The following is a 15,300-nucleotide window of genomic DNA, read 5'->3' as shown; positions in this document are numbered from 1 at the left end:
TCTCAAACTACTCCTAGCCAGTACTAACATTTGCAGTGCATAGCTTTCAGGTTTTTGTGATTGGCATGCACTTTTGCAAAGGGCATCATGTGATTCTTTTAGTTAACACATCTTTAGGTCTTGAATAGCCACAGTAGTTTGTTTAGGATCAGAACTTCTGTGTTCTGGAAGTAATGACATTGATTGTGAATTTCATTTTAATTTTTAATCTAGAAAATTTAAATTGTAACTAGATATCTGGTTATGCTTATATATTTTTACACATAAGGTATTATACTATTACTGAAATATGGTACTTGGACCAAATTTGGTCTTGCTCTTCCCAAATGTAGTTACTGATATGGGCTTAGAAGCATATAATCTAAATGTAGTTACTGATATATAGTTCTCAGAAGCGTATAATCTTTATTTGTTAAAATATCCTTGCTTGAAATATTGTAACAATTTTCCTTTTTCCTTGATAAAGCGTCTTTCTATTTGAACTTCCATGATTCTCGGAAACGTTACAGCATTTGTTGTGGAGTACTGACATCCTAATTTGTAGCGCATCACAATTATGATTTTTTTTTTCTTGTTACATTACTAGAAACTAGACGATGGTATTCATCCTTGCGCATCTCAGGTACGACACCTTTTTTTTTTTTTTTTTTTGGAGAAACCGGCCCAAGCTGAAAGGGGGCTCACGTTGTATTTATAATTTCAGCAAGATACAGAGAAAAGGAGGACACAGGAACTTCCTCCATCCAAGTACAAAAATGAGGAAAATTACAAGCTGCCCGAGCTAAACTATGTGCTACTAAGTTTCCTTGTCTGCGGGTGTGTTGGAAGGTCAGGCACCTAAAGTGAGCCAATAGGGCTTTAATGTCAGAGACTATGTGCCCAAAGGGAGCTACAAAAAAGGCATCATTCTTCATAGCTTGAATTGCAATTTCGGAGTCTCCTTCAAAGATGACTTTCTCGAAACCAAGTTCTTTGGCAAAGAGGAGTCCTCCGCGCTGCTAACACTTCCACCATCTCCACAGAAGTGGGCAGCGGAATAGATTGTGTTAGTGCAGCCATAACTAGACCGCGGTCGTTACGGATGATGGCGCCTAAGCCAGCTTCAGCCCAGGTACAACACTGATGGGACTGACGAAGTAGATCCTGCAAGAGGTAAGTTGGACCGACGAGGAAAGTCTTTAATGACGATAAGACACATTACTGACGGGGACAACATTTCATTCAATACCATCAGTAAATGATAGGGACGGTTACGGATCCAGACGGACAGACCGTTGGGACCAAATTAAAGCCACATGATGATGCCAGAAAGCGTTACCCAGAGGGAAGTTAAACCACCATAAATTACCCAACGGCTAGAACCTACAGCACATATATAAATCCCTCACACTCTCCCACGGAAGAGGTATGAACATATTGATATTGATGCTATTCTGATTGCTTATTCTTGTGTAATTCTTAACACTAACTTTAGCATCGGAGACGTTGTGGCAGGCACCACACCGGTGACCGTCATTGAGAAAGCACCATTGCAGGAGGTCTAAGATCGTCCCTGTCCGCATTTATTGACTGACAAATTCACACTTCATCAGTTTGGCGCCGTCTGTGGGAACGACATTTTTCGTGTTCAAACTCAAAATAGTAGTTTCCTACTCTTGTTCATTTCAGGATGGAGTCCAATCAAGATTCCGCAGCCCTAGCTTAACAAGTCCAGGCCTTTGCAGCCACAGTTGAAGGGCTGACTAAGCAAAACCAGGAAATGAGGCTACGACTTCAGCAGGAGGAAAATCGTTCGAAAGGAAATCAGGAAGGTGAAGGGGATAGTTGCAGAAGAAGTGACCATCGAGGGCCAAATACTCCCGCCGAGCAAAATTCGGAAATTCTTCGGGAGATGAGGAGGGAGATGGACGAACTAAGGAATGCCATCAAAGAAAAAATAGAGCAGAGCGTGGATCGGCTGGTTCGAGCGACGGATTTGCCATTCACAACGGCAGTCCTCGACTGTCCGGTGCCCTCAAAGTTCCGGCTACCTCAGCTCGAGCCCTTTGATGGGCTGAAGGACCCCCAAGATCACCTGAATACTTTCAAAACGACCCTGGGTTTTCAGCAGCCCCCAGACGAAATACTGTGTCGTTCATTCCCAACAACACTCAAGGGGGCTGCCCGGGAATGGTTCACGAAATTGCCAAGGTCGTCCATTGACATATTCGAGCAGCTGAGCAATGCTTTCCTATGACATTTTATTGGAGGACAACGACCAAAGAGAACCACGGATCACCTGCTCACCATCAGGCAGGGAGAGAAGGAGACATTGAGGTCGTATGTGAAGCGCTTTACCAGGGAGACATTGGAGGTGGACGAGGCTGACGATATGGTACAGTTGACAACTTTCAAGGCAGGATTGAAGTCTAGGGAGCTCGTTAGTTCGCTCGCGAAGAACCCCCCAAAGACGATGGCTAAAATGCTCCTTAAAGCGCAGAAATACATGAACGCCGAGGACGTGTTGGCTGGTATTAGGGGCGAGGGTAGAACGGAGGACAAAGGAAAAAGGGAAGACGACTGTAGAGGACAAAAGCGAGATCGTTCAGATCGTCGTAATAATGACGGAGTCAGAAGGAAAGATGATAAAAGTTCACGGACGGTAAAATTCACCCTTCTTGTTATGCCTGTTGACAAAATTTTGACACAGATTCAAGATGAACATTACCTCAAGTGGCCACGACCATTACATTCGTCCCCTAGCGTCCGTGACAGGAGTAAGTATTGTCGATTCCACAAAGATCATGGCCATTACACTGAAGACTGTAGGGATCTCAAAGAGCGAATAGAGGAATTGATACGAAAAGGGAAGTTGCAGAAGTTTATAAAGAAGGGAGAATACAGCAAATTCCGAGGTGAAAACAAAGGCCAACATGAGTCCTCGTCCAAGAGCGGGAGTCGTCAGTCCCAACCTCCCCAAAATGTGATCGGGGAAATACAGACGATCTCGGGGGGGCCTATCACAGGGGGTTCATTCAAGTCACTTAAGAAAGCACACCAACGACAGGTGAATAGCGTCCACATGGAGCCCCCACCAAAGCACAGACGAACTGATCAAGATATGACCTTTAACGAGAACGATGCTCGAGGAGTGAAACAGCCTCATAATGACCCTTTGGTCGTCATGCTTACTATAGAAGGGTTCAACACAAAAAGGGTCCTCGTGGACAACGACAGTTCTGCTGACATCATCTACTTTCCCGCATTCCAGCAATTGAAACTGGACCCAAGAAGACTGCGTTCGTTTGACTCCCCCCTCGTCAGCTTCAGCGGCGACAGAGTATACCCCAAAGGCATAGTGACGTTGGCTGTAACAGTAGGGACAAACCCGAGGCAATTGACTCGTCATATGGACTTCCTAGTAGTAGATTGTCCTTCGTCATATAACGTCATCATTGGGAGGCCAGCGCTCAACAAGTGGAAGGCGTCCACATCCACCTACTGCCTGAAGGTAAAATTCCCAACAGAAAATGGTATCGGTGAAGTTAAAGGAGACCAAATTCTAGCTCGGGAGTGTTACCAGGCTGTATTTGCAGCCAAGGAAAACCACACGTGGACGATAAAAGAAAAAGAGGAATAAAAAATAGAAGTGCTGGAAACAGTGGAGCTGATCGAAGGGGAAGCAACAAAAACAACCAGAATAGGGACGACCCTAAATCCTGAGATGAGAGCGAAGTTCATACAGTTTCTTCGGGAGAACTTGGACGTCTTTGCCTGGAGCCATGACGACATGCCAGGCATATCTCCTGAAATCATCCAACACAGGTTGAATGTGGACCCAGGAAGGAAGCCCATCAAGCAGAGACGAAGAATCTTTGCACCCGAGAGAGACCAAGCTGTCGCTGACGAAGTGAGTAAACTGTTGGCGGCAGGCTTCATCAGAGAGGTATATTATCCAGATTGGCTTGCAAACATCGTCCTTGTAAAGAAAGCCAATGGAAAATGGAGGATGTGTGTGGACTTCACGGACCTAAACAAGGCCTGCCCGAAGGACAGCTTTCCTCTTCCAAGGATAGACCAGCTCGTAGACTCTACAGCTGGACACAAGTTATTGACGTTCATGGATGCGTTCTCGGGGTACAACCAGATAAAAATGGCTGACGAGGACCAGGAGAAAACCGCCTTCATTACGAGTCAAGAGCTCTATTGTTACAACGTAATGCCGTTTGGACTGAAGAACGCTGGAGCAACTTACCAGAGATTGGTAAATAAAATGTTCGTCAAGCAAATAGGCAGGAACATGGAGGTGTACGTTGACGATATGCTCGTCAAAAGCAAAGAAGAGCTTGCACATCTGGACGATCTGAGGGAGACGTTCAAAACACTCAAACAATACCAGATGAAGCTGAACCCTGGTAAATGCGTTTTTGGTGTTGCCTCAGGAAAATTCCTGGGATTCATGGTGTCCCAAAGAGGAATAGAAGCAAATCTCGAGAAGGTACAGGCGATAATCAACATGGCATCACCTAAGACCGTCAAGGAGGTCTAGAAGCTCACGGGCCGGATTGCCGCACTCAACAGGTTCGTTTCTAGAGCGACGGACAAATGCTTGCCTTTCTTTAAGACCTTGAAGCAGGCTTTCGAATGGACTGACGAATGCGAAACAGCATTCCAAGAGCTCAAACTTTACCTCAGCAACTCGCCACTCCTAAGCCCGTCAAAGGAAGGTGAGAACTTGTATTTGTATTTAGCAGTATCATCTACAGCAGTCAGTGCAGCCTTGATCCGAGAAGAGGATAAGAAACAGCTCCCAGTTTACTACGTCAGCCAAGCCTTCCAGGGAGCTGAGTTCAGGTACCCGAAGATCGAGAAAATCACATTCGCCTTGATTGTAGCCTCGCGCAAGCTCAGACAATACTTCCAGGCAAATCCAATCTTAGTGATGACAGACCAACCCATCAAAAAGTCTATGAGCAAGCCCGAAGCAGCAAGGAGGATGATCCAATGGGCGATTGAACTCAGCCAGTTCGACGTGGAATACCATCCCAGGACGACCATTAAAGCACAAGCATTAGCAGACTTCATCGCCGAATTTACTTATCCAGACGAGTTCAACCATGCCAGCGAAGACGAGATATGGATAATACAGACTGACGGCTCATTAGCCCAAAAGAGAGGGGGAGTAGGGGTAGTCATAGCTACCCCCAACGGAGAAGTATTGAGGTATGGAGTTCAGCTAAAATTCCCTGCCACTAATAACGAGGCTGAATACGAAGGAATCCTGACGGGCCTGAGGCTAGGGAAAGAGCTTGGGGCCAGGAACCTGCTGGTCCAGAACGACTCAAAGCTAGTAATTGGGCAGGTCAAAGGGGAATACGAAGCAAAAGAAGAACGAATGCAGAAATACCTCAAATTGACGAACCACTTGACAAAAGAATTTGAAAAAGTAGAGTTCATCCAAATTCCGAGAAGCCAGAATAGGGCCACAGACGAAGTTTCAAAAATAGCCTCGTCGGACGGAGCAGAGTCGAAGACAGACCTGATGATGGAGACGCAGAGAAACCCCAGCATAGAAGAAATTTTAACATTCGCAGTCCGGGGCGAAAGTAGCTGGATGACGCCCATCATGTCCTTTCTCCAGGATGGACGCTTGCCCCAGGACACAGATGAAGCCAGGAAGATCAAGAAGAGAGCCGTCAGATTCACGATTCTCAATGACGCCTTATACAAGAGAGGTTTCTCCATGCCTTACTTGAGATGCGTTGACGAAGGAGAGGTGGAATACATCCTGAGGGAGGTGCATGAAGGAATTTGCGGGGACCATGCAGGACCGAGATCCTTGGTGAGAAAGATTATGCGAACAGGGTACTTCTGGCCAACCATGCAAGATAACACATCAAAGTTCGTCAAAAAATGTGACAAATGTCAGAGGTTCGGGAATGTTCAAAACCTGCCATCAGAAAAGCTGACGACGATAACATCTCCATAGCCATTTGCACAATGGGGAATCGACATCGTTGGCCCCCTGCCCTAAGGCAAAGGTCAGGTAAGATTCTTGCTAGTTGCTATTGATTATTTTACTAAATGGGTTGAAGCAGAGGCATTGGCGACCATCACCGAGACCAGAATCCAGGGTTTCGTCTGGAAAAATATAATCTGCAGATTCGGGATTCCGAGGATGATCATATCTGACAACGGACGACAGTTCGATTACTAAGGTTTCAGAGACTTTTGCTCAGGCCTAGGCATCAAGAACCAGTTTTCATCACCGGGCCACCCACAAGCGAATGGACAGACGGAAGTGACGAACCGCACACTGCTCAAAATCATAAAAACCAAGCTGGACGATGCGAAGGGTGCCTGGCCAGAAGAACTGCCCAACGTCCTGTGGGCCTACAAAACCATGGTCAGAACCCCAACGGGAGAAACCCCCTTCAGGCTTACATATGGTACAGAAGCAGTGATCCCTGTCAAAGTCGGAGTAACCAGCACCCGACGGGAAATGTTCAACGAAGAAGAGAATGACGATTTATTGCGAGTTGATCTATATTGCCTTGACGAAGTACGAGACAAAGCCCTCAGCAGAATGACGAAATACCAGAAGAAAATGACAGAATACTACAACAAAAGGGTGAAGCTTAGACGACTGGACATAGGAGACCTCGTCCTGCGCAAAGTAACCCAGGCAACCAAAGACCCAACTCAAGGAAAGCTCGGCCCTACTTGGGAAGGACCATACAAAGTCATCCACTACTCCAGACAAGGCAGCTACCATCTGGAAACCTTAGACGGACAAAGGCTCCCAAGGCCGTGGAACATTGAACATTTGAAGAAATACAAGCAGTAGATGTAATCTAAAGACATATTCGTCAATAACTCTCAATAAACAGATTATTCAGCCAATATTTGTGTTCAAACAGGCTCGCTCAAAGAATTTAACGAAAGCCAAAATGGCTAAGTAGTAAGATTCCGCACTGACGGATGTAAACTACTGACGACAACAATCTATGTCATTGAAAAGCCAAAAAATTGGCTAAGTAGTAAGATTCCGCACTGACGGATGTAAACTACTGACGACAACAATCTATGTCATTGAAAAGCCAAAAAATTGGCTAAGTAGTAAGATTCCGCATTGACGGATATAAACTACTGACGACAATAATCTATGTCATTGAAAAGCCAAAAAATTGGCTAAGTAGTCAGATTTCGCACTGACGGATGTAAACTACTGACGACTGGAAAACCCTGAAAAGACAAAAAAGAGGCTAAATAACAAAATTCCGCACAGACGGATGTAGGTTACAGACGGAGATAATGTCACTAAGGGTGATTGAAAATCTAAAAAATGGCTAAGTAACAAGATTCCGCGTCGACGGATGTTAGTTACGGACGAAGTCAATCAAACCGACGGTAATGTCACAACGAATTGAGCACCCAGCTCATTTGCCTGAACCTAAGGAGTTCAAGTTGCAATAGAATAGCTACTGACGGGAAAGAGGAAAAATTGGAGCAAGAAACTTTCACTAAACACAGCAGGTGAAGCCAGACAAAACTCATTAAACACATGGACATTCATGAATTCCAAGTAAGCAGGTGACAAATTTAAGTAAGCATGTGACAAATTCAGTTAAAGTCCCAAAACCAAGGGCAATTATCATTGTTTTCACACGAAACCCATAAACACTGGGTTGCCAATATAGTTATCAAAATAAGATGGACGGCAAATTGTTCAAAGGATCAGCCCGAAAACACAATGGGCACCCAAAAAAAAAAAAAAGTGAATTTTCACGACAAAAATTTTCATAAGTGTCAGGGTCAGGCATTGGCAGCATCGTCGCCAGCTGGAGCGTCATCAACGGGGGCATCTTCACGAACAAAGGGCACAATGGCAAAAGATTGGCCAGCCTCGTCAGCAGCCATTTCCTGATCTATCTCCTCCAGGTCCAACTTCTCCATGTCCACCCCAGTAGGATGCTTCAGCAGGTACCTCCTCAAGAGCTCAAATCCTTTGAAGTACCAGCTGAACAAGACGGTGCTATACTCGTCGGTTGTCTGGAACGCTTCAACCGACTGCGCCGCTATCGTCTTCAATGACTCCCTGGTACTTATAAGCTGCTCATCCTTCTCTTGCGTCAATTGACGCTCCACCCTAAGCTCGTCACCTAGTTCTTTCAATTTTTCCTTCAAAGAAGCAGACTCGCCCATAGAATCAATAAGATTCTTCCACAGTGTGGAGTTCTCTGCTTCCAAAGTCTCCATCCTGGACGTCAAAGATGCTACCTTTGTCTCCTGAGTGAGATATTCAGAAGCAATGTGCATGCTCTCACCCAGTACCTGAAAGGGAAAATTCAAAATCATCAATAAAAGAAATAAAGCGAAGAAGAGAACGAAGAAAGGAAGGGGCATAAACAAGCTAACCTGTACAAGCTTGTGGATGTGGCGAGCCGCCACGTCATTAAACGAGACACCTGACAAAACCTTCAGGTCTGCAGCAGTCACCACTTCATGGGCCCTTTCCACGGCCAGCCTCTCATCAGTCCATAGGGTGGATGGACGAGAAACACTTTTTTCCTTTTCCTTCTCCGACAGCCTCGGTCTTTTAGAAGTCGGAGTACCCTCGATCTCCTCCACCGAGGTCATGGGAGAAGCAGTCCTCGTCGTCGCAACCCCTGACACGACTGGGCTGACGGAAGGAATGGGAAGTGCCGAGCCACCCTTCCCAGTGACACGCACAGTCTTTTTTCCCAAGTTGGACAGAGGCTCGTCCTTCTTGGATCTCATTTTGGCATACATCTCCTTGTTAAATTTTGTCGTCATCTCTGCAAGAAGGAAACACTTAAAAAAAAAAAAAAAAATTATCGTCTTCAATGACTCCCTGGTACTTATAAGCTGCTCATCCTTCTCTTGCGTCAATTGACGCTCCACCCTAAGCTCGTCACCTAGTTCTTTCAATTTTTCCTTCAAAGAAGCAGACTCGCCCATAGAATCAATAAGATTCTTCCACAGTGTGGAGTTCTCTGCTTCCAAAGTCTCCATCCTGGACGTCAAAGATGCTACCTTTGTCTCCTGAGTGAGATATTCAGAAGCAATGTGCATGCTCTCACCCAGTACCTGAAAGGGAAAATTCAAAATCATCAATAAAAGAAATAAAGCGAAGAAGAGAACGAAGAAAGGAAGGGGCATAAACAAGCTAACCTGTACAAGCTTGTGGATGTGGCGAGCCGCCACGTCATTAAACGAGACACCTGACAAAACCTTCAGGTCTGCAGCAGTCACCACTTCATGGGCCCTTTCCACGGCCAGCCTCTCATCAGTCCATAGGGTGGATGGACGAGAAACACTTTTTTCCTTTTCCTTCTCCGACAGCCTCGGTCTTTTAGAAGTCGGAGTACCCTCGATCTCCTCCACCGAGGTCATGGGAGAAGCAGTCCTCGTCGTCGCAACCCCTGACACGACTGGGCTGACGGAAGGAATGGGAAGTGCCGAGCCACCCTTCCCAGTGACACGCACAGTCTTTTTTCCCAAGTTGGACAGAGGCTCGTCCTTCTTGGATCTCATTTTGGCATACATCTCCTTGTTAAATTTTGTCGTCATCTCTGCAAGAAGGAAACACTTAAAAAAAAAAAAAAAAAAGACTGCTGCGTAAGAGATAAATACTGACGAACTAAATACTTACTCTTTTTTCCCTCAATCTCAATATTTCGCAGAACGTAGTCAGACGGATCTGGCCCAAGACAGTAAAAGGCAAGTGTCCTGGGATCAACAAGGTCGTCCCAATTTTCGATCGTCTGCGCGTATTCGATCGCCTTCTGAACCCGATTCCTGTACCTGCTCTTCAATTTGGGTCGTCTCTTAACTGCACAGAAGAAGATACAAGAGGGTCAGTGACGATAAGGGCAAAGACGCGAAAGATTAATTTATCAAAGGGAATATTGACGCACCTAAAGTCGGGGTTCCCTACCGACGATGCAACCTCGGGAGATCACCCCAAACCTCGCCCGAGGGAGTTTCAAAATCGTCCCCAGATACAAAGAAAAACTTGGACTTCCAGTATCTGAAGGACGAGGGTAACTTCTTGACGATCCTAGTATTCCTCTCCCAAGGCACCAGTTCATAGTACCCGTGCTCCTTCGACGCTTTCAAGTGATACAAGTAAGTGAACTCGTCGACCCTAAGCATATCTCCGTCCAGGGCAGCCAGCCATATTCCCATACAAGTGACCAATATTCTCCACGAATTTGGCATGAGTTGCCCAGGAGCGATACCAAACTGGTTTAGCAACTCCATCACAAAAGGATGGACGGGAAACCTCAACCCACAGACGAATGCGGACTCATAAAAGCACACCTCGCCTGGGAAGAAGTGGCAAGCCCGTTCCTCCTCGTTGGGCAGACGAACCCTAACCCGATCAGGGAATTGGAATCTATCCCGAAATCTCCTAAGTGTGTCATCGTCTAACCCACACCTCTCCTCCAGAGCATGAAAAGCCCTAACCTCACGAGGGACGGAAATGGCCGTATCCCCTTCTGCTAGGCCGCCGCTAGACGACAACCCAGTCTTGAGCTCGCTAGACCTAACCTCTGACATCGTCCTTTCCCTCACTAATTCTTCAAACCACTCGACGGATTGATGAAGGATTGGCAATAAATCAGCCAACACGACGGCCAAACTATTGCCCTCGTAAACAAAGTGTTCTAGGTAAGGAAAAGTTCCTAAAGCCCCCCCTAATCGAGCAAAAAGGAATGAGATCGAAGGGCACTCTAACCTAACCTTAGACCTACTGAACATGGAAAGCTAGGAAACGCAAAGAAAGTAATAGGCCTAAGGCACCCTAAAGCCAAAAAAGAAGAAAAGCAAAGGAAAAACAGCAGGGAAAGAAGAAATAAAAGATCAGAAATTTACAATAACAAAAATGAACAAGGTAAACAGAAAGCCGAAAGGAAGGACTTACCTCGGAGAAGAAAACCGTGGCGCTGCGCAGAAAAAAAATCACGGGGAAGAGAGGCAGAGAAGATGAAAACCAGAGCAATAATGGAGAAGCTTTTTCGAAAAGGTGAAAAGAAAATGATGAGGAGAGGGGAAGTTTAAAACCAAAGATTGGGAAGCTGAAAAACCAGCGGGAAAATCAAGGGGACTCATCATGTGAAGCATTAACTCCTCCAATCAAAAAGCGCCACGTAGGCCACAACCCAAAAGGAACAGCCGTAGCACATTAAATGCGGCTCAAAAACCCAACCGCCTGCTGCCCAGAAACCTTTTACCTTCCTTGGTCAACACGACACGTCATGACGACCACGGAATCCGTAGGCAACTGATGGGACTGACGAAGTAGATCCTGCAAGAGGTAAGTTGGACCGACGAGGAAAGTCTTTAATGATGATAAGACACGTTACTGACGAGGACAACATTTCATTTAATACCATCAGTAAATGACAAGGACGGTTACGGATCCAGACGGACAGACCGTTGGGACCAAATTAAAGCTACATGATGATGTCAGAAAGCGTTACCCAGAGGGAAGTTAAACCACCATAAATTACCCAACGGCTAAAACCTACAGCACATATATAAATCCCTCACACTCTCCCACGGAAGAGGTATGAACATATTGATATTGATGCTATTTTGATTCCTTATTCTTATGTAATTCTTGACACTAACTTTAGCATCGGAGATGTTGTGGCAGGCACCACACCGGTGACCGTCGTTGAGAAAGCACCATTGCAGGAGGTCTAAGATCGTCCCTGTCCGCATTTATTGACTGACGAATTCACACTTCATCATACACCATTTTTAGATGATTTACTTGACCACGTATGAAGAATTGAATACCATCATCTAGTTTCTAGTAATGTAACAAGAAAAAAAAAACTTACATAATTATCTTTCACTTATATCATTAATTATATGAATGTAGAAAACCCAATTTAGAAAATTACTTTTAGCTAATAGGACATGATGAAGTGCAAAATTGTGCTGCACTAGATGTATCAGCAAGAGATGCACAAAAGACTATAGGGCATGATTAATTGTTACAGTGAAAACTTTTGTGTATTGGGGATTTAATATCTTTGTTTGACTTTTGGGGCAAATAAAAAAAAATATATATATATATATATATATACACATTATAAAATTGTTTAGAAGAATGGAATTGAATCATACTTGAGTTAGATGGATCATTAACCAGTAACAAGCTTGTTGAAATTTGACCATTATAGTGTTTTGGGTGGAGAATTTAAAGAAATGGAAATAACACAAGAACCAAGGAAGGGGAAACGACTATTAATTTGATCTACAGCTATATATAACATTGAAAATTGAAAATTACTTAACATGAAGTAAATAACTGATCATAACTTAAGGAAATAAAATTACACATTAATTTGACATCATCATCCAAATTTATTAACTTCAATCACAGAAAGTAAGTAGTAGATAGGAAGGGTTCACTCAATTCTCATCTTGACCCCTCTCCACAATCTTCACAGGAAACCCACCTTTCATCTTGGCAGTCAAGTAGGAAATAAACTCTGGTTCCACAGCCTCTCGTTCAAACGCTGGCACCACCTTAAACCTCCTTAAAACCCCAGCCACCACGCTCTTCATCTGCAAGAAAGCCATCTCCTTCCCCAAACAAATTCTAGGACCCGCTTGGAACACCGGGTAATGGTACGAGTCCTTCTGCACAAACCTCCATGACTTGGAATTATTCTCCTTCTGCAGCCACCTCTCGGGCTTGAACTCGGCCCAGTCTGATCCCCACAGCGACTCCAACCTCCCCATCGCGTATGGAAAGTAAGAAACTCTCATCCCCTTCTTCACCACTGTCCCTCCGGGCAGCACGTCGTCGTTCAGAGCCTCCTTCGTGTCCAACGGGACTGGTGGGTACAGCCGCATGCACTCACATAAAGAGGCGTGAACGTACACCAGGTCTTTCACTTCTTCATAAGCAGGCACTTCGGAATGTTCCTTGATTTCCTTCACAACCTTGGATTGGACTTCCGGGTGCTGAGATAGAAGCCAGAAATACCACGTTAAAGCCGCTGATGTAGTGTCACGCCCAGCGATATAGGGGGGACTGTGTGGCGTAACTGTACTACCAACAGCTTATTTATGGCTATATTATATATAGTATATATATATAGTGACTGNGATCTTACATATATTATCGAAAGCAAACCTTTGAAGAATGTTTTGGAAATCTAGGACAGTTCCATCTTTGGCAGCTGAGGAGAGAATGGGGATTAAGCGGTCAGAGAGCTCAGCGTCCACAACGGTTTCAACGAACTTGCGGAGAGATTTGGTGTTGAATTCGTGGCTAGCGACTTGTCTTTGGAACTTCCAGGACTCATCACCGTCGAGGTTGAAGATTCCATGGCCGAGAAAGTCTGTGAGTCTTGAACGAAAAGTCTCGCCTTTTCCATAGTTCTGGAAGTTGGACTTAAGGATGTGTTGGACCACGGCGGGGTTGCCGGAGAAGACTTGGCGGTTGGAGTAGGAGCGGCGGAGAACGAAGGTGGCGGAAGGTGAGTCTTGGAGGATCTCTGAGAACCATTGGAGCTGGCGATCTTGGTGGGCGAGGATGGCGAAGAATGAACCCACTAGAGGGTAGGATTTGGGAGCTTTGGAGTTGGATTTGGAGGTGGTGAGGAAGAAGAAGAAGAAGAGTATGGAAAGGAAAGGAATTAGAATGAGAAGGAAAATGGGCAACATGGCTCTGGCTTGTGAATGTGGGCTGGTCTTTCACTTTCTCAGATGGTTTCTTTGTCTATGTTGATATTTGGGACAGTTTGTGACTGTCTTTATAGGGAGGGACTGTGTAAGCGTAACTGTACTACACAACAGCTTATTTATATATATATATATATATATATATATATAGTGACTGTCTTTATAGGGAGGGACTGTGTAAGCGTAACTGTACTACACAACAGCTTATTTAGCTATATATATATATATATATTTTTTTTTTGCTGAAAGTAGTATAATTAAAGTTAAAAAGTAGTTAAAATAATACAATATAATCCATAAATAATATCAAAAAATATAATAAGAATTATGAATGATAATAAAAATAAGTTGAAAAGTTAAAAAGTTTGTTTTTTAAGACAATGCTAAACTTAATCTAAGTATTAAGTTGAAACTTGGTCCTAGGTTTGGAAGAGTGCAATGTTTGAAATCATATTTTGAAAATGTTATTTTGCTTAAACTTGGGTCCAGTTTTGGAAACATTTTATGGGGATTTAAAAAATTGTCAAGGACACAAATTGTCATAAAAAAATTTCCAAAATAATTTACTATTGTATGTCGTAAGGACATATATTAGTAAAATCCAACTTATAATTGTGAAAACACGATATCATAATTTTAATTGAAATTATGTTTTCAAAACATGATTTTGTAGATTGAGTGTAACAATAATTAGCAAATTTGAAAGAGTAATGATTATCACACTCACAACCATCATGTTTTGAAGTTTAAAAACATAATTTGAGTTAAAACTATGAAGTAACAGCAATTTGTGGGTTAGAAAATACTAACCCTTCCGTCATTCATGACATAATGGAGTAATGGGTCACCCCTAATCAATTATTGAATCCTAATCAATTATGTATCTACTCCTTAATTTAACATGGTGGTATTCCTAATTAAACTTTATCTAATTCTTATTATAAAAAAAATCCAATACATCTAAATTATAATATGCACAGAAAACGCGCAACAATGATGCTAATACCCTTTGAAAACAGTCTTTGGGCCTCGAGTGAAGTTTCTACGAAAGTAGGGTGGGACTGGGAGATGTCCTTTTTTCTTGAAGTTTATTGAAAACTCATTGCTAAGGTCATGAGAAGTCGTCCCTATCATGTGTGAACATGGTGAAATCATCCTTATCAAGGCCTACCCAATGCATTTTTACCATTAAATTAATTAATTAAAATTTATATTAATATTAATCAAATAATATTTATTTGTTTTGTTAGGTCACCTAAATATCTATTTCAACCCACACACAAAAAAAAAAAAAGTAGTTTTGTCACAAGTTGCAAGTCGGCTCAATATGTTTTAGGACCTAAGGAAATAAATTTTAGTAATTTTTTTAATATTTAAATATATTTTTTATTTAATTTTTTTATATTTATTTCGTTTAAAAGTCATTCTTTTTGCTTTTTGAGACACAAAATTGTTAATATAATCTTTGTTAGATTGTATTAACAATTTAGGATTTTAATTTTGTCTATTCTTTTTCCTATAAACAATTTAGGATTTTAATTTTGTTGAATTTCTATTGACGGAATATATTGGAAGTGTTATTAAAAA

At 43.3% G+C, this 15,300-nt stretch overlaps 2 protein-coding genes across 2 annotated transcripts; one reads left to right on the top strand and one right to left on the bottom strand.

Moving 5' to 3' along the window:
* The first annotated feature begins 2,371 nt into the window (after positions 1-2,371).
* LOC112020938 (uncharacterized) lies at positions 2,372-3,619 on the top strand. Its single transcript, XM_065764907.1, has one exon. It carries the CDS (start codon positions 2,372-2,374, stop codon positions 3,617-3,619), a length of 1,248 nt encoding a protein of 415 aa, XP_065620979.1.
* An 8,612-nt stretch (positions 3,620-12,231) lies between these two features.
* LOC112020942 (cytochrome P450 94A2) lies at positions 12,232-13,821 on the bottom strand. Its single transcript, XM_065764900.1, has 2 exons — positions 13,132-13,821; positions 12,232-13,050 (listed from the first exon to the last, which is right to left on the bottom strand). Exons 1-2 carry the CDS (start codon positions 13,693-13,695, stop codon positions 12,433-12,435), a joined length of 1,182 nt encoding a protein of 393 aa, XP_065620972.1. The 5' UTR covers positions 13,696-13,821; the 3' UTR covers positions 12,232-12,432.
* Between the last annotated feature and the right edge of the window lie 1,479 nt (positions 13,822-15,300).

The sequence above is a fragment of the Quercus suber genome, unplaced genomic scaffold, assembly GCF_002906115.3.
Source record: "Quercus suber isolate HL8 unplaced genomic scaffold, Cork oak 2.0 scaffold_22, whole genome shotgun sequence".
Taxonomy (NCBI): Eukaryota; Viridiplantae; Streptophyta; class Magnoliopsida; order Fagales; family Fagaceae; genus Quercus; species Quercus suber.
Note: the sequence above shows the minus strand (reverse complement) of the source record. Positions and strands in the feature narration are given on the sequence as shown.

Bases quoted from the DNA above. Each gene is read 5' to 3' on its own strand.
- LOC112020938 (XM_065764907.1), top strand. From the start codon at position 2,372: ATGGTACAGTTGACAACTTTCAAGGCAGGATTGAAGTCTAGGGAGCTC.